The 19,611-nt window shown below is 44.8% G+C and overlaps 1 protein-coding gene and 1 long non-coding RNA gene across 2 annotated transcripts in view; one reads left to right on the top strand and one right to left on the bottom strand.

The window, feature by feature from the left end:
- LOC138637846 (uncharacterized) overlaps nucleotides 1-17,592 on the top strand; it is a 28,211-nt gene extending 10,619 nt beyond the window's left edge. Inside the window, exons 2-4 of the mRNA XM_069726770.1 lie at nucleotides 15,687-15,790; nucleotides 15,884-16,030; nucleotides 16,501-17,592. Coding sequence (XP_069582871.1) covers nucleotides 15,687-15,790; nucleotides 15,884-16,030; nucleotides 16,501-17,422 — 1,173 coding nt within the window. The 3' untranslated portion in view covers nucleotides 17,423-17,592. The remainder of the gene's footprint in view (nucleotides 1-15,686; nucleotides 15,791-15,883; nucleotides 16,031-16,500) is intronic.
- Nucleotides 17,593-17,872: 280 nt separating this feature from the next.
- Nucleotides 17,873-19,392, bottom strand: LOC138638387 (uncharacterized). The gene is made up of 3 exons (XR_011312492.1): nucleotides 18,928-19,392; nucleotides 18,676-18,822; nucleotides 17,873-18,595 (listed from the first exon to the last, which is right to left on the bottom strand). It is a non-coding gene; the product is annotated as an uncharacterized lncRNA (long non-coding RNA).
- Nucleotides 19,393-19,611: the final 219 nt, after the last annotated feature.

Here is a 19,611-nt window from a genome sequence, read left to right as displayed (position 1 = left end):
AAAATTTTCCCTGAGGACCACTCTATATGAAGAGAATGTGTTGTGAATTCTGTTGTCGGGTTCCCTCCTGTGGTCATGAATGGTACTTCGGCTGGTTCTGTCCATGGACTTCCTCTGGTGGGTGTATCTGAGTTTCCTTCCACAGGTGACGAGGTTAATTCGTTAGCTGGCTGCTCTATGTAACTCCACTTAGATCTTTGCTCCATGCCACCTGTCAATGTTCCAGTATTGGTCTAGTTCACTCCTGGATCGTTCTTGTGACCTGTCTTCCCAGCAGAAGCTAAGTTCCTGCTTGTATTTTCTTTGGTTTGCTATTTTTCTGTCCAGCTTGCTATTTTTATTGTTGTCTTGCTTGCTGGAAGCTCTGGGACGCAGAGGGAGCGCCTCCGCACCGTGAGTCGGTGCAGAGGGTCTTTTTGCGCCCTCTGCGTGGTCATTTTGTAGGTTTTTGTGCTGACCGCAAAGCAACCTTTCCTATCCTCAGTCTGTTCAGTAAGTCGGGCCTTACTTTGCTAAATCTATTTCATCTCTGTGTTTGTATTTTCATCTTTACTCACAGTCATTATATGTGGGGGGCTGCCTTTTCCTTTGGGGAATTTCTCTGAGGCAAGGTAGGCTTTATTTTTCTATCTTCAGGGCTAGCTAGTTCCTTAGGCTGTGCCGAGTTGCATAGGGAGCGTTAGGAGCTATCCACGGCTATTTCTAGTGTGTGTGATAGGATTAGGGATTGCGGTCAGCAGAGTTCCCACGTCCCAGAGCTCGTCCTTTTTTATCAGTAACTATCAGGTCATTCCGTGTGCTCTTAACCACCAGGTCCATTATTGTCCTGACCACCAGGTCATAACAGAATGATAGCGAAGCCATGGTATCCCCAACAGGATCTCATCAATTCCCTCAGGAATGACTAATAGGGAGATAATCTTCTGATTTGATGGAGACATAGAAAGAGTGAATGGAATGGTCTCATGTGTAATCTGTGAGGGTAGTGTCGACCCACTTACCACTCGAACGGTCACAGGTTTGGCGAGCATCACAAGGGGTATTGCGTGATGCTGGGCGAAAGCAGATGACATGAAATTGCCTTCTGCCCTGGAGTCCAGGCAAAGCTCCACCATAAGAGTGGATGGGCCTATGGTAATTGTCCCCTTGAAGGACAATTTAGAGGAAGATGTCTCCGTGTCTAGTGCACCTCCTCCAACTACCACTAGACGCCGACGTTCCCCCGACCGCTGAGAACACTTGGAGGCAAAATATCCTGACTGCCGGCAAACATGACAGACCATAAGTGCACAAGCGGACCGGGACTTAGATCCCGCACGCAATGCCTCTATGGTCTCATGTGACTCGGATGCCTGGACCAGAGATTCCTGAGATTTGGCGAAGGTGGGAGCCAGCTGAAACCTCTGCCTACACTGGGCTCGCTCCAACCTTCCCTTGTGAAAATGAAGGTCGATGCGGGTTGACATAGCTATGAGCTCCTCCAGTGTGGTGCGAATCTTCCTAGTAATCAAAGCGTCCTTCACATGGTCAGCCAGCCCTCTCCAAGATACCGGGATAAGGGCTTTATCCGACCATTCCAGCTCAGACACTAATGTCCGGAAGTGGACGGCAAAATGGCTGACCATGGACGAACCCTGAGTCAATGCCAGCAGTTGGAGTGACTTGGGATCCTAAAAAGACCTGTTTCAGAGTGCTCAAAAAGCAAGGAGCACTCTGCACCACATGATCGTCGCACTCCCACAACGGCGCAGCCCACTCCAATGCCCTGTCTGACAGCAGAGAAATTATGAATCCCACCTTTACCCGCTCTGTGGGAAAACATGCAACCAGGAGCTCAAGGTGTATACCGCACTGGCTCACGAAACCCCTACAGGATTTACTGTCACCAGAGTATTTCTCTGGCAGCGGGAGGTGGGATAAGGTCAGAACAGAGATAGTAGTGGGTAAAGCTGCCACAGCCACACTAGCAGCCTGACAGCTATTGCTGTAACATCCACTGCTGAGGTTGCACGCTCGAGAGCCGCCAACCTGCCCTCCAGCAGCTGTATATACCCCTGCAATCGTTGTTCATCCATCATTACTTAGCCAGACCCTGGCGCTAGTATAATGTTAGGGCTAGCAGAACGCACCAAATGATTAGCGAAAAGGAATATGGTGCATTCGCAGCCCAGGGTCCACTGTGCAGAGATGGAACCTGCTGCTAAGCAATGATGGACTATATGGTGGTAGAATGAGGATACACACACGGGTTAGCTTCACCCTGTGTGAAAGAAGCGAACCCTGTTGCGTCACAGGGCCGCAGTACTGCACATAACAGAAATAATAATTAAGTAGCACGAGAGTGCCTGCGGTGCCGCACTGGTGGACGCCACTAACCACCCAGACTTAGGTTTGGAAAGTGCGTTGATGACACACGGTGCCAAACTGGCAGTCACAGTAATAGACACTGTTTGTGCACCAGTGTTGATAACAAGTTGGGCGCTAGATTACAATCATCCTCCTTACGCGAGCATTCAAACACAAGGGAGGGGATGATTAAAGAGCGACTTTCACTCACACAACACACACGTAAACAAGTGTATACTAGCGCATGGCCGTGCGGCCATGCGAACCTTTTATAGCTACAGCAAGTTCAGGACCTTCCTAGAGGACCAATGAGAACTGCTACAGTAACTGAGCAACCTCAGGACTTTCCTAGAGGACCAATAGGAGCTACTGCAGTACCTGAGCATGTGACCCCAGACATCCACTGAGATGTCTTCCTTTGGTCATGCTCAGAAGTGACATCTGCTCGCCGCTGATCAGTGCAGGCTACAATGGCAGAGCCTGGAAAGGCAGCAGTAACCCTTTGCACAGAATCAGACTGAGCGAGACGCTGGGACCGACGTCTCCGCTGAGCAGGCTCCACTGCGGCTGATGCAGAATGAGAGACTGCAGCAGACATGGTTTGAGATTTCCCCTGTATTGTGGCGGGAACTCAACTCCTAACAGAATGTGGACTTAAAAATAGTGAAGTACTGTTTGAACTTTATAAAGTTGTCATTCGGGTAGGATATTTTCCATCTCCGCTCTGCAACCCTGGAAACAGTCCTCAGTTCTTTATTCAGGCTGGTGTGCCAGGATTGCCTGTTGAATGTACTAGCTTTGGTATGTGAGATGGAGTTGACCTAGATCTAGATCTGCAATTTTTTTAGTGTTATATAAAGCAGCAGCACAATCTGCATGTGTAAGGATCCTATGTCTGCAAGAGAGAGAAGGGATTCAGAAAGTGAGTGTAGATCAAGGTGTTTGATATTTCTACGAGGGTATGCAAGTTTTTGGTGTGGGGATTGTGCACCTTGAGAGAAGAGGGAAGAAAAGGCATGTGAAGATGAGGTCAAGTGAGTGGTCATCTTTGGGAGTTGCTGCAGAAGACTATGGAGCAAGGCCAAAGGAGGAAGTGAATGATAGAAGCTTAGAGACACCTGAGTGGGAAGTGTCAGTGGGGATGTTGAAGTCACCTATGATGATAGTCGTGATGTTAGCGGAAAGGAAATGAAGTAGCCAATTGAAGTGGCCAAAAAAGGGGGGTTATGGCTCTGGGGAGCAGTAAATGACAGCCAGTTGGAGGCTGGAAGGGGAATAGATGCAGGCAGGGTGCACCTCAAAAGAAGAGAGAGTAACGGAGGACATATATGATAGGTGAAAACCAACTCCTCTACCATGCTTGTTTCTGGAGTACATGTGAGACAGATGGAATCCACCATAAGAAAATGTAGCTGGAGAGACTGTGTCAGATAGGGTGAGCAAGGTTTCAGTGATGTCAAGGAAGGAGAGTTTGTTAGCAATGAAAAGATCATTGATGAATGAAAGTTTGTTGCAGACGGAGCAAGCGTTCCATAGAGCTCCTGCTAGAGGGACTGGAGAAGCAGAGGCTTGGCGAATGGGTATGTTGTTAGAAAGCTTGCCTTAAATTTGTGATAGATCATGGATGGGAGGCAGAAGTGATTGTGGGGATGTAGTGTGGAGGACAAGAATTTGGAGAGATATCACATTCAGTGAGGAGGAGCAGAGAAAAGGTTAGGCTACGTTCACACTAGCGTTGCGCTGCCCTGCGTCGGCGACGCAACGCGCGACGCACGGAAAAACGCGCGCAAACGTGCGCAAAAACGCGCGCGTTTTGCGACGCGTGCGTCGTTTTTTGACGAAATCGGACGCAAGAAAAATGCAACTTGTAGCGTTTTCTTGCGTCCGACGCTAGCGTCTAAAACAACGCACGTGTTGGAAAACGCGTGCAAAAAGACGCACGCGTCCCCTATGTTAAACATAGGGGCGCGTCGCCGCTGCGTTGCCGACGCAACAGCGACGCGACGCTAATGTGAACGTAGCCTTAGTAGGTGGGAGCAGGAGAGAGCATGAGAATTTGTTAAAATTAACTCGAAATTTTCCAAAAGCATGTGGGAAAACATGTTATAGTCTGATGGGTTGAAGGTATAACTTTTCTGCATAATTCCAAAATGTATTTTTTTGTGCAAAGCTAACAATCTGCATTACCAAAAGAACACCATACCCAGAATGAAGCATGGTTGAGAAAGCAATATGTTTTGGGGCTATTTTTTAGCAACTGGATTTGAGGCTGTAGTCAAGGTGGAGGAAATTATGAACAGTTCCCAGTCAATCTTGTATCAAAACTTTCAGGCCTCTGCCAAAAAGCTGAAGATGTTATACATTTTTAAATCTAATGCTTTCCTGTAGACAGGACTATAAAATTCTTAGGAGAAAACATGTCTGAGACAAAACTTTTGGTACTTGTCAGATCAAATGTTGTTTATTTACTACAGTTGTGGCCAAAAGTATTGACACCCCTGCAATTCTGTCAGATAATACCAGACCAGTTTTTTGGTCTTCTTTCTTTTCTTCATGCTCAATGTGGTACACACAAGGACACAGGACAGAGGTTGAGTCAACTTTAATCCATCTCAACTGGCTGCAAGTGTGATTTAGTTATTGCCAACACCTGTTAGGTGCCACAGTTAAGTTACAGGTGCTGATAATTACACAAATTAAAGAAGCATCACATGATTTTTCGAACAGTGCCAATATTTTTGTCCACCCCCTTTTTATGTTTGGTGTGGAATTATATCCAATTTGGCTTTAGGACAATTCTTTTTGTGTTTTTCATTTCAAACAAATTAAATAAAGATAATAATAACAAAGAATTTGTGTTTGCAATGATTTTCAGGAAGAAACTGAGTATTTTCTGACAGAATTGCAGGGGTGTCAATACTTTTGGCCACAACTGTAGGTCTATACAGTATTTTGGGGTAAAAAAAAAAAACTCCAGTCCATATATTGAAGAGTGTTATATCTCCGTCAGACTCCTGGTCTATCTATGGTTAACAAACAGTTGCTTTTCAGGCCTACATTCCACTTTTTTGGCTGTCTACTACACTAGGTCTATACACTATTTTGGGGTAAAAATTTGTGTTTGCAATCATTTTCAGGAAGAAACTGAGTATTATCTGACAGAATTGCAGGGGTGTCAATACTTTTAGCCATAACTGTAGTTAGCACATTCATTGTAGTTGTCTGTGTATTTGTGTAGCAAATTTATTGATTTCTGCATTAGATTGTTCCATTTATTTGAATAGGACTTGAAGAGTTATATGCAACTGTTGCAAAAACAACCTTTTTGATTAGGACTTGCAGAGTCATATGCAACTGGTACAGAAACAACCTTATTCAAGTGCATGGAATGGATGTATACAGTCCCTGCTCAGATGAATGTGACAGTCACGGAAACTTTTGTAATAACATGCCCAGTGAGAATATACAGATAACTTTAATTCTACTTGTCAACTTTTCTAGATTGTGTTGAAAATAAGGTTTTCTGACTTTTTTTTTTTTGCTTACGTATGTCCCCATCTTAGGCTACAGTCCACTCCCATCCTATTTCTGTCCCTGAATGTGCTCCTGCACTTGCCAACTTTTATTGAACAGCTCAGAAACTCTTGGAATGAGCAAAGACCAACTGAATAGAGATGAGTGACCACCATTTTGCTGATTCATAGTGACAACGAATGGTTGAAATAACAAAAATAATCACCCTACTGCTCACTTGTCTGAAACCCCTCACTGATCACTTACTGCTCAGTAGCTCCTCACATATTCTTTTTGTCATTATTCATCACACCCCTAGATTCTTCACCCTGATCTAGGACTTTCTGGTGCATCCATGCTTCAGACATCCCTACAAATGTGTGTGCTACATCAGCAGGATATGCTGGGATGTCCGAGACCTGGTGTCACTTGGAAATTCTGGCCTGGGGTGAAGAGTCTACATTATTGAAGCCAAAGATGTAAACACAGTAGAAGAGATTCGGAATACTTTACAGTAGACAGTAAGCAGTGGTGAGTGAAAGGATAGGTGAGCAGTGAGCTGAGTATTGTTTTTTTATTATCTTACTTTAATATGATCGGAGGACTGACTGGATAGATCCAAAAGCATAAAAAATTCAATTCTCAATGAATAACTTTGCTGCAAATTAAATTTTGAAGTAAATATGCACCTCTGGGCAAATTTGAAACTAATTAGATCCACTCATCTCCACTCTCGGATGCTCCAGTAATGTTGCCCAATTTTTTTTGCCGTGTTGATTACTCAAGCTGTACTTTTGTTCAAGTAGCATCGGAATGTTCCTACAATGTTGAGCTGTGTGTCACTACAAGATAGGCATAGCAAGGTGTTGTGAATTCTGCTCTTGGGCTCCCTCCGGTGGTTGTAAGTGGCACTTTTGTGAGTTCTGCTCTTGGGCTCCCTCTTGTGGTTTCAAGTGGTATGGCTGCTCCTTGGATTTAGCTGTCAGCAGCTGCTTCCAGTTAGCTCTTAGGCTGTGTCGAGTGTTTTGAATTCTGTTTTCGGGCTCCCTCCTGTGGTCGTGAATGGTACTTTGGCGGGTTCTGTCCATGGACTCCTTCTGGTGGCTGTGAGGGGAGCTGCTGCTTCTGAGGTTCATTCCACAGGTGACGTAGTTTATTCTTTGGCTGGCTGTTCTATTTAACTCCACTCAGATCGTTACTCCATGCCAGCTGTCAATGTTCTTGTACTGGCTCAGTTCGCTCTTGGATCTTTCTGGTGACCTGTCTACTCCAGCAGAAGCTAAGTCCCTGCTAGTTATTATTTGTTCATTGTTTCCTTGTCCAGTTGGCTATCATGATTTTGCCTAGCTAGCTGGAAGCTCTGGGATGCAGAGTGGCACCTCCGCACCGTGAGTCGGTGCGGAGGTCTTTTTGCACACTCTGCATGGTCTTTTGTAGTTTCTTGTGCTGACCGCAAAGATTCCTTTCCTATCCTCAGTCTGTTTAGTAAGTCTGGCCTCCCTTTGCTGAAACCTGTTTCATTTCTGTGTTTGTGACTTTCATCTTAACTCACAGTCAATATATGTGGGGGGCTGCCTTTTCCTTTGGGGAATTTCTCTGAGGCAAGGTAGGCTTTATTTTCTGTCTTTGGGGCTAGTTAGCTCTTAGGCTGTGAAGAGGCATCTAGGTCGTGTTGGGTACGCTCCACGGCTATTTCTAGTTGTGTGATAGGATTAGGGGTTGCGGTCGGCAGAGCTCCCACTTCCCAGAGCTTGTCCTGTGTGAGTTTAACCATCAGGTCGTTCCGGGTGCTCCTAACCACCAGGTCATAACAGTCGAGGTGCCTAGGGAGAGTTAGGAGCATCCCACGGCTACTTCTAGTGTTGTGTTGAGCTTAGGGACTGCGGTCAGTACAGTTACCACTTCCTTCTGAGCTCGTTCCATGTTGCTCCTAAACCACCAGATCATAACAGTACAAGTGGCCAAAAATGAATTAAATGCATCCCAAAAGAAGGAAAAAATTCTGAGCCATTTTTCTTCTGTGCACTCTTTTGTCTTTTTTTTCCTCTTGACCTTTGGGTGGTGCAGGATTTGTGCTCTGGCATGGATGTTCAGGGTTTGTTTTCTCGTGTGGATCAACTTGCTGCAAGAGTACAGAGTATCCAAGATTATGTTGTCAGACTCCGGTTTTGGAGCCTAAAATACCTACCCCTGATTTGTTTTTTGGAGACAGATCCAAGTTTTTGAACTTTAAAAATAACTGCAAATTTTTTTTTGCTTTGAAACCCCGTTCTTCTGGTAATCCCATTCAGCAAGTAAAAATCATCATATCCTTGCTACGTGGTGACCGTCAGGACTGGGCATTCTCCCTTGAATCAGGGGATCCGGAATTGCTGAATGTAGACGCATTTTTTCAAGCGCTCGGATTATTGTATGATGAACCTAATTCTGTGGATCATGCAGAGAAAACCCTGTTGGCCTTGTGTCAGGGTCAGGAAGCGGTAGAATTAGAAAAAAGACGACTGAGGGGCGATCTGATAACCATGTATAAGTATATAAGGGGACAATACAAATATCTCGCTGAGGATCTGTTTATACCAAGGAAGGTGACGGGCACAAGGGGGCATTCTTTGCGTCTGGAGGAGAGAAGGTTTTTCCACCAACATAGAAGAGGATTCTTTACTGTTAGGGCAGTGAGAATCTGGAATTGCTTGCCTGAGGAGGTGGTGATGGCGAACTCAGTCGAGGGGTTCAAGAGAGGCCTGGATGTCTTCCTGGAGCAGAACAATATTGTATCATACAATTAGGTTCTGTAGAAGGATGTAGATCTGGGGATTTATTATGATGGAATATAGGCTGAACTGGATGGACAAATGTCTTTTTTCGGCCTTACTAACTATGTTACTATGTTACTATGTTATACTGCCAGAAATTTAGGAAATGGTCTGTGCTCACTAAATGGAATGAGGATGCTCTGGCTGCTATTTTCAGAAAAGGTCTTTCTGAAGCCCTTAAAGATGTTATGGTGGGCTTCCCTACGCCTACTGGTTTGAGCGAATCTATGTCTCTAGCCATTCAGATTGATCGGCGTTTGCGCGAGCGTAAAGCTGTGCACCATATGGCAGTGTCCTCTGAGCAGAGTCCTGAACCTATGCAATGTGACAGGATTTTGACTAAAACAGGACGGCAGGAATTCAGACGTCAGAATAGGCTGTGTTTTTACTGTGGTGATTCTGCTCATGTTATTTCTGATTGCCCTAAACGTACTAGGAGGGTCGCTAGGTCTGTTACCATTAGTACTGTACAGCCTACATTTCTTTTATCTGTGACCCTGATTTGCTCATTGTCGTCCTTTTCTGTCATGGCATTTGTGGATTCAGGTGCTGCCCTGAACTTAATGGACTTAGAATTCACCAGGCCCTGTGGTTTTTCCTTGCAGCCTTTGCAGAGCCCTATTCCTTTGAGGGGCATTGATGCTACACCATTGGCCAAGGATAAACCTCAGTACTGGACGCAGATAACCATGTACATGGCTCCTGCACATCAGGAAAATTGCCGTTTTCTGGTGTTGCATAACTTGCATGATGTTGTTGTACTGGGTTTTCCATGGTTACAGGAACATAATCCGGTGCTGGATTGGAAAACTATGTCTGTAACTAGTTGGGGTTGTCAAGGGGTACATAGTGACGTTCCATTGATGTCAATTTCCTCTTCCCCCTCTTCTGAGGTCCCTGAGTTTTTGTCGGATTTTCAGGATGTATTTGATGAGCCCAAGTCCAGTTCCCTTCCTCCACATAGGGACTGTGATTGTGCTATTAACTTGATTCCAGGTTGTAAGTTCCCTAAGGGCCGACTTTTCAATCTGTCTGTGCCAGAGCATGCCGCCATGCGGAGCTACGTTAAGGAATCTTTGGAGAAAGGGCATATTCGGCCGTCTTCGTCACCATTGGGAGCGGGTTTCTTTTTTGTTGCTAAGAAGGATGGCTCCTTGAGACCCTGTATAGATTATCGTCTTCTTTATAAGATCACGGTCAAATTCCAATACCCCTTGCCTTTGCTTTCTGATTTGTTTGCTCAGATTAAGAGGGCTAGTTGGTTTACCAAGATTGGCCTCCGAGGGGCATATAATCTTGTTCGTATTAAACAGGGTGACAAATGGAAAACTGCATTTAATACGCCCGAAGGCCATTTTGAATACCTTGTGATGCCATTTGGGCTCCATCTGTGTTCCAATCCTTCATGCATGATATTTTCCGCAATTATCTTGATAAATTCATGGTTGTATATTTGGATGATATTTTGATTTTTTCCGATGATTGGGAGTCTCATGTGAAGCAGGTCAGGATGGTGTTCCAGATCATTCGTGATAATGCTTTGTTTGTGAAGGGGTCTAAGTGCCTATTCGGAGTTCAGAAGGTCTCTTTTTTGGGTTTTATTTTTTCTCCCTCGTCTATGGAAATGGATCCTGTTAAGGTCCAAGCTATTCATGACTTGATTCAACCCACATCTGTGAAGGGCCTTCAAAAATTTTTGGGCTTTGCTAATTTCTATCGCCGTTTCATTGCCAACTTTTCCAGTGTGGTTAAGCCCCTTACTGATTTGACGAAGAAAGGCGCTGATGTGACGAATTGGTCCTCAGCGGCTGTTGAGGCCTTTCAGGAGCTTAAACGCCGATTTACTTCTGCCCCTGTGTTGCGTCAGCCGGATGTTTCTCTTCCTTTTCAGGTTGAGGTCGACGCTTCTGAGATTGGGGCAGGGGCCGTTTTGTCTCAGAGGGAATCTGATGGTTCTTTGATGAAACCGTGTGCTTTTTTTTCCAGAAAGTTTTCGCCTGTGGAACGCAATTATGATGTCGGCAATCGGGAGTTGTTGGCTATGAAGCGGGCATTTGAGGAGTGGCGACATTGGCTTGAGGGAGCTAAACACCGCATTGTGGTCCTGACTGATCATAAGAATCTGATTTACCTCGAGTCGGCCAAGCGGCTGAATCCTAGACAGGCTCGATGGTCCCTGTTTTTCTCCCGTTTTGATTTTGTGGTCTCGTATCTTCCGGGATCTAAGAATGTTAAGGCTGATGCCCTCTCTAGGAGTTTTTTGCCTGATTCTCCTGGAGTCCTTGAGCCGGTTGGCATTCTTAAGGAAGGGGTGATTCTTTCTGCCATCTCCCCTGATTTGCAGCGGGTGCTTCAGGAATTTCAGGCTGATAAGCCTGACCGCTGTCCAGTGGGGAAGCTGTTTGGTCCTGATGGATGGACAAGTAAGGTGATTTCTGAGGTTCATTGTTCAGTGTTAGCTGCTCATCCTGGGATTTTTGGTACCAGAGATTTGGTTGCTAGGTCCTTTTGGTGGCCTTCCTTGTCGCGCGATGTCTGTGCTTTTGTGCAGTCCTGTGGGACTTGCACCCGAGCCAAGCCTTGCTGTTACCGCGCTATTGGGTTGCTTTTGCCTTTGCCGGTCCCTGAGAGGCCCTGGACGCATATTTCCATGGATTTTATTTCGGATCTTCCTGTTTCCCAGAAGATGTCTGTTATCTGGGTCGTTTGTGATCCGTTCTCTAAAATGGTCCATCTGGTACCTTTGCCTAAGTTGCCTTCCTCCTCAGATCTGGTTCCATTGTTTTTTCAGCATGTGGTTCGTTTGCATGGTATTCCGGAGAATATTGTGTCTGACAGAGGTTCTCAGTTTGTCTCTAGGTTTTGGCTTGCCTTTTGTGCTAGGATGGGCATTGATTTGTATTTTTCTTCGGCATTTCATCCTCAGACTAATGGCCAAACTGAGCGAACTAATCAGACCTTGGAGACCTATTTGAGATGCTTTGTGTCTGCTGATCAGGATAATTGGGTGTCTTTCTTGCCGTTGGCCGAGTTTGCCCTTAATAATCGGGCTAGTTCAGCTACTTTGGTTTCACCTTTCTTTTCTAATTTCGGTTTTCATCCTCGTTTTTCTGCTGGGCAGGTTGAGCCTTCTAATTGTCCTGGTGTTGATTCTGTGGTGGACAGGCTGCAGCAGATTTGGACTCATGTGGTGGACAATTTGACGTTGTCTCTGGAAAGGGCTCAACGTTTTGCTAACCGCCGTCGGTGTGTTGGTCCCCGGCTTCGTGTGGGGGATTTGGTTTGGTTGTCTTCTCATCATGTTCCTATGAAGGTTTCTTCCCCTAAGTTTAAGCCTCGGTTTATTGGTCCTTATAAAATTTCTGAAATTATTAATCCGGTGTCTTTTCGTTTGGCTCTTCCAGCCTCTTTTGCCATTCATAATGTTTTCCATAGATCTTTGTTGCGGAGATATGTGGTGCCCGTTGTTCCCTCGGTTGACCCTCCTGCCCCGGTGTTGGTTGAGGGAGAGTTGGAATATGAGGTTGAGAAGATTTTGGATTCTCATTTTTCGAAGCGGAGGCTTCAGTATCTTGTCAAGTGGAAGGGTTATGGCCAGGAGGATAATTCTTGGGTTGTTGCCTCCGATGTCCATGCCACCGATTTGGTTCGTGCTTTTCACTTGGCTCATCCTGATCGGCCTGGGGGCTCTGGTGAGGGTTCGGTGACCCCTCCTCAAGGGGGGGTATTGTTGTGAATTCCGCTCTTGGGCTCCCTCCGGTGGTTGTAAGTGGCACTTTTGTGAGTTCTGCTCTTGGGCTCCCTCTTGTGGTTTCAAGTGGTATGGGAGGACCCCTGGACCAAAATACCCAATTCCCCATGGCAGCTCCAGCGAGCAAACCCCTTATCAACTATTGACCCAGAACAACCAAGGAGGCTCAAGTGCAACAGCTCCAAGACCAGAGGATCATACCCAAGAGGAACAGTAGAACCAAGGGGAGGAGAGCAAGAGGTCCTGGGAATTGGAGAAGGTAAACCAGAAAGTCCAGAGGGTACCGCCAGAGTCCGCAAGGAGATGGTAGGTAGGCAGAGCACCAGCACTAGAGGAAAACACTGGGAATTAGAACAAGGCAAGACAAGGTTGAACAAGCAGGCGCTGGTCTGGGACCTGAGAATGGTAACTTAGAACAATACACAAAGTTGCCCAGGCACCTCCCAAAGGAAGTGAGGACCTTAAGTATAGGCAGGCCTCTCAGCGATTGGCTGAGAGGTGATTACAGGAAAAAGGTGCACTGGCGCTTTAAAACATTTGTTAGCAGTGCGTGCGCTCTATGCTCCCCTGTGACACAGAAGAGGCGACACATTGGGAAGACACCGCAGCCCGAAGGAACATCGTGGGAGTGCGGTCAGGGTAAGTAAGATTGTGTGGAACAGGGGAATGCCTGCGGCCAGACATGGCCCAATCTCCTAGTATCCTGGAGATGATTCCCACTGACTGGGTCGTTACAGTAACCCTCCCTTATGCCCCCTCCTTTTCAAGCCATCCAGGAACCAATTCATCAGACGAGGAGCATTAATATTCTCTCTCGGTTCCCAAGACCGCTGCTCTGGACCAAAACCCTTCCAGTCGCCCAAAAACAGCATTTTGCTCCCTCTCCATTTCACATCAAGTATGGCCTTGACCTCAACGACATCACCAGCAGAGACAGAGAGGGAAGAAAGAATGCCAGGAACCTGGAAATAGGTTAAAGAGACATGAAAAGAGTTGTGGATCCGAAAAGAGGGAGACAATTTAAACCGGTAGCATACCTCATTGATGCTCTGAAGCACCTCAAATAGACTGATGAACCGAGGAGCAAATTTGTAGGAGGGAACCGTGAGGCGAATGTGCCTAGAAGAGAGCCATACCTTGTCCCCTGGTTGTAATGGAGGGGAATCCAGATGTCTCTTGTCAGCATGAGCTTACATCCGCATGGATGCCCATACCAAGGATGCCTTGGTCTCGGACCAGATCTTGGGCACCGCAGTCCAAGGGAACATCGCGAGAGCACCGACAGGTTAAGTAAGATTGAGAGAAACAGGGGAATGCCTGTAGCCACACGGGGCCCAATCTCCCAGTATCTTGAAGACTGATCCCACCAACCGGGTCGTTACACTGTGTCTCTGTATGATAGAGTTCATATGCATCTAACAAGTAGTATTAATTCTTTGAAATGTTAGATATGCACTCTTTATAATGTAATTAAAATCACGTACAAGAAAATATTTTTACTGTTCAGCGACAATAAAAATCCAGCTATCAAATTTTGGAAGAAAAGAAATCCAAAACATAATTTACTTTTTTTTGGCAAATTAAACATTGTATACATCAGCAAAGTTGCAAAGTTCTTAAAAGTTTAAAAGATAACCCAAAACAATGTACTGTAGGTGAATATAATATAAACCTGTTACAGAATGCATTTTCTAGACATAATTATCTATTAAAAAATGATAAATTTCTCTCCTTGGCTTTGCGAGCTAGCAGACATTCAAAGTAAGCCACACAATAAAAACATATTTTCATGATAGGTTTTCTTTAGAGTATCCGGCGTGATCTCCACTGTCAAAATTCTCTGTTCCATTACATTGTAAACATGGCATACTCTGCTGGGAATTGTTGCTCAGATATAGTTGTACCTGTTATATAAAGAAGACATTGGTAAGTGCTATTCTTTCATTTTTTTGTTGCATTCCATATGTTTCGGAGCTGTAATCTACTTTTCCAGAGGGAAAATACTTCACTTAATAACAGTCACAGCGGGAGCAAATATTCTCTTTTGCAGAATCCACTAAGAGAAAATTTAAAACAAAAAACAAACCCTACTTTTTTCTCAGCTTGCATTTTTCCCTACATCTTTTAAATAAAACATGTGAATACTAATACGGTGTATGGCTCAGTTTCTTTGCTTCTCTTGCCTGAAGAGCAAGCCAATCCCCATAATATATAAGTCTAAATTATACTGTCAAAATGCACTGACTAAAATGTAATAATTTTCCTTAGACTTTTTATGCCTTATTGTGTATCACTATCGTACCACACAGGAAGTAATTTGGCATTTTGATCAAGAGCAAGAGTGAAAACAAAATGCTAAAGTCAAATCTGGTTAATACAATTGTAAGTACTGTGTTTTCTGGTGTATAAGGCTATGTTCACACGTTCAGGATTTCCATCCTTTTTTTTTCCTGACTGAAACCGCAGGTCTCTGCAGAAAACGCAGGTGCGTTTTTTGGTGCGTTTTTGGTGCGTTTTTTAGTGCGTTTTTTAGTGCGTTTTTTGATGCAGTTTTGTCTGCAGATTGTCTGTGTTTGACAGAAATAAAGTTTACTGCAGTGGGGGGGGAAAAAAAAAAAAAATGATGTCATTTCCTTGTCCAACCCTTTTCTTCTTCCATCCTCCATTTTGGAACTTACACATCAAAATGAGTGGACGTGCAGAGCGTCGTCCAGATGACAGCCCACGGATCCAGCTCCGCACGCCACACCGGATTGCGATCCTGGGGTTGATGCTTCTAATTTTGAATCGACATGCATGTCAGGTAAGCAGATGTCTGTTTGTTTTATATATTGGGTTATGGGTACTTGTCCACATTCTGGAAACGTTGTATGTTTGGCGCTGCGTGTGGCCGCAGCGCCAAACATGCAGCGTCCACATGTCAGCATACTGGAGGTGATGTCATGAAATCACGTGTCCACTGTGTGTCATCCGTCAGCCCTGCGACTCCGGACATGCTGCGCGTCTTTTATGATCACAGCATGTCTGTGTTCCTTGTTGTGAAACTGCGGCTCCGCAATGAATAAAAGAGGACCCTATACGTCGGGTGTGATGATGCTGGATTTGTACAATGAACACATCTGGCATCATTGCGTACTAGAATGGGGTGGGCCTTCCTGAATGTGGACACGTATCCTTACATAATCGACATTGTTTTCCTTGCATGTTTGATATATTTTTCTAATTGTTGTGTTTACGAAATATTTTTTTATTTTTCTATTTAGTGGCGGCAGAGAAGACGTGTGCAGAAACGATTGTGGGTGCACCCGCTTGTAGAAGACCGAACTGAGAAGGGGCACTTTCATGTGCTGTACAATGATTTGAGGAGGTAAGTAGAAATATATAGAATGACTAATTTACCTTTTTTGGCTAGCAATACTTGTGAAGTAACCCTTTTTTGTTGTTCTTTTGCAATTTTCAGATATCCTGAAAAATTTATATCGTTTTGTCGGTTACCAATTATTGCCTTTGACAGACTGCTTACCATCCTGGCACCCCATTTAACACTGCAAGACACGGTAATGAGGAAGTCCATCTCTGCTGAAGAAAGGCTGCTCATCACCTTGCGGTAAGTAACAATTTTTTGGGGGAATGTTGTTAGGTCTGTATTTTACTTGTGTGTGTGTCCAGTATGTGTGATTAAACCCACCCAGTCCTCTTGTTGGACAGGGGGCACACATACACACACACACGTGAGATACGGGCGAGTGTTGCATGGTAAACCCCGGCTCTGCCGCCTGCACTCTGGAGCGGAGTCTGCACCCACATACCAATACATGGAGCCACACGCTCCACAACGGAGTGCATGCAGCAGGTCCGGGGATTACCATGCAACACTTGGTCATATCTCGCATGCGTGTGTGCACAAGTCCCATCAGGCCTTTTATTAATGTTTTTTACACCCTTTGTGTTGTGCTGGGTGTTAATGCCAGCATTATTGAATGGTGCTGGACGCATATAATAGCGGCCTTAACTTGTGACATGTTGTAATTACCTTTTTGTGTGACATTTCTAATTTTCTTTTTTGTTTCTTTTCAGATTTTTGGCCACAGGAGAGAGCTATACATCCCTGCACCTCCAATTTAGAGTTGGTAAATCTACCATCTCTAACATTGTGAGGTGTACATGTACCGTCATCTGGCAGAAGTTGCAGCCCATGGTGATGCCTTCCCCAACCGAGGAGACTTGGCTGCAGGTTGCAGCAGGCTTTCAGTCTGTGGCCAATTTCCCAAACTGCATAGGTGCAGTCGATGGTAAACATGTTCGGGTTCAGCAGCCACCACGATCAGGATCACGCTTCTTTAATTATAAGAAGTATTTTTCAGTGGTCCTGATGGCGGTGGCTGATGCCCATTACAAATTTGTTGCCATTGACGTTGGTGCCTATGGTAGTACTGGGGATTCTCGGGTGTTGCGAACGTCACAGATTGGGATGCAAATTCTTCGAGATGGCGGCACGCTCCCAGCCCCACGACCTTTGCCGGGTTCCACACATCCAGTGCCGTTCGTGATGGTATCGGATGAGGCGTTTCCCTTAACGACAACCCTGCTGCGCCCATACCCACGAAGGGGACTGGATGCCCGACGGAGGATTTTTAATTATCGGCTGAGTCGTGCACGCAGATATGTGGAATGCACCTTTGGGATCATGACTAGTCAGTGGAGGATCTTTCACACTGCCATTCAGTTGGACACAGACACCGTTGATGCTGTGATAAAGGCTTGCTGTGTACTCCACAACTATGCTCGTGAATACAACACTGACGTTGATGTGGAGTACCAGCAGCCAGTATTTAATCCAGTTGACAACGGGGGTCTGGGTAGGCCGTCCAACTCTGGTGTGCGTGTGAGAGAATCCTTCACTGACTACTTTATGAGTCCTGAAGGTGCCGTGCACTGGCAATACTCCTGTGCTGGTTTTGAGCAGCCTGACCAGCAGAGAAGGATGCATCTACACTGACCCCCCCAGAAATGTTGCCGACATCGCTGATAACAGTTTTGACAACATCCCGAAGAATGAGAAACGCCAGCAACCAACACAAAAGTTTGAAAAAAAAATTTTTTGTTTCATGTTACCAAAAAAACTGTGTTAAATAATTGATTGTAATATCAATAAAAAATCTATTTGGGTGTAATTAGTTTTTTTTTGTTTTTTTTGGCTACAAAAATTTTGGTGTTTTATGAAAATAATAGCAGTATGACGTATACAATTGTTAACACATCAACACATAAACCACTAATTGATAGCCCATAAACCCAGGATAGCGGCCTTGACCGCATTGTAATAAAGAAGAGAATAGTATGTTTGAAATATAATATATTTAAAAGAACACAAATTCTTTGCAATATTTACAAAAGATTTTTCAATTAGAAAAAACCAAAAAAAAGCCCATTTCAAAGCCAACCGGCAACTGGAGCTAAAAAACAAACCAAAAAAAACTCGGTGCCACTGAAAATTTTTGCCCATGTTCAATTCAGAAAAGTATATTCTGGAGAATAGAGGAAATTTGATCCCTCTGATTGATATGGTGCTCCCCCCATATGCTGCGAACTTCCTCTATCTCCAGAAGTAACTTGGCTGTGGGCCAAATACTGGGGTCTGGTAGCTTGTGTTTCCGGTGTTCGGTGTCGGGGCCTGAAAAGTCCCAACACCCCCATCAGAACTTCATTGTATGGAGATATCGGAGCAGGGTCCTCCAGAGCAGTGAGGGACATCTGGACCATGGACATGAAAAGAGATTGTCTATCCGGTGGCAGGGAGCGTGTTTTTCTTGCCACAGTTAGTGCGAAGGAGTCGCAGTGGTCATCAGAACTAGATTTTTTTAATAGATCTAACGTGTCGCAAGCGATTTGGACAGTTTGGTCATCTTGGTTTTTCTTTGTTTTTTTTTTTTTTTTCTCTGCTGCCACCGGATAGACAGCTCTCTTCTCCACTCTCACAGCTTCTGCGGAATCAGATGCTTCAGCAGCTGCTGAACTAGATGTTGATGCAGCAGCTGCTGAAGTGGATGCTGATTCAGCAGAAGCTGTGGGAGTGGAGGTAGAGATGGTCCCTCCCACTCCAGAGGAACTGCCTGCTCCATCCTCTTTGTCGCTGTCCTCCAAATCAGCTACCGACATGTTTCCTTCCGTCCTGTTGGAGAAAAAAAAAACATCAATTTTTCGCACAACATATTATATTTAAATAATCATGTGGAGTGGATTTTAACTTACTTTCTCAATGTCCTACTGGACACAAGAAACTGCAGCTCTTCGCTAAATGGAAATTTACTTTTGCTCGGCGAAGAGCCACTCTTAGAACATTCGTTCAGGAACTTCGTGAAACGGTCTCTGAGCGCCAACGTTTCCTCACATCGTTATCTACCAAAAAAAGGTTACAAAATACAACAACATTTTTTGTGAGATCTAAACAAATTATATTTTTAATATACTCAAGGTTTACTAAATAAATTTAATTAAAATTACCAATTTGCTGCTGTGTACTCCCTGGATACTTGTCCCAATCTGGGATAAGGTCTCGTACAATTTTGGTCCAGGCTAGTTCCCGGAAATATTTATCCTTGTAGGATTCATCGGCTGGGTCCAACAAGGCCGGATAATCCCGAACCTACAATAAATACAATAGTGTCATCTCATAATCTATAGCGCGACCAAGTAATGTTACACAATTGCTGGAAATATTTCAAAGTAACCCCTAATAACTGAACACAAGCACAAACTGAAAACACAAACACCAATAAAAACGCTTGTGTGCAGTTGTTTTACCACTAGCTCTGTCGCCGTCAATCCTGAGTGGTTCGTGCGACAATCAACAACATTCATTAAAAAACACACTATAAACTGAAATAGTTAGGGTAGGGTTAGGGCTCATAACCCTAAGCACTCTACCCCAAAAGGGATCCTAAACATAACACAACCACAAAAGGGATCCTAACCCTACAGGGATCCTAACCCTAACCCTACAGGGATCCTAACCCTAACCCTACAGGTATCCTAACCCTAACCCTAACCCTAAAGGGATCCTAACCCTAACCCTACAGGGATCCTAACCCTAACCCTAACCCTACAGGGATCCTAACCCTAACCCTAACCCTACAGGGATCCTAACCCTAACCCTACAGGGATCCTAACCCTAACCCTAACCCTAAC

The sequence above is a fragment of the Ranitomeya imitator genome, chromosome 5 (genome assembly GCF_032444005.1).
Source record: "Ranitomeya imitator isolate aRanImi1 chromosome 5, aRanImi1.pri, whole genome shotgun sequence".
Lineage (NCBI taxonomy): Eukaryota > Metazoa > Chordata > Amphibia > Anura > Dendrobatidae > Ranitomeya > Ranitomeya imitator.
The sequence above is the reverse complement of the archived record's forward strand: the minus strand, read 5'-3'. Positions and strand labels throughout refer to the sequence as shown.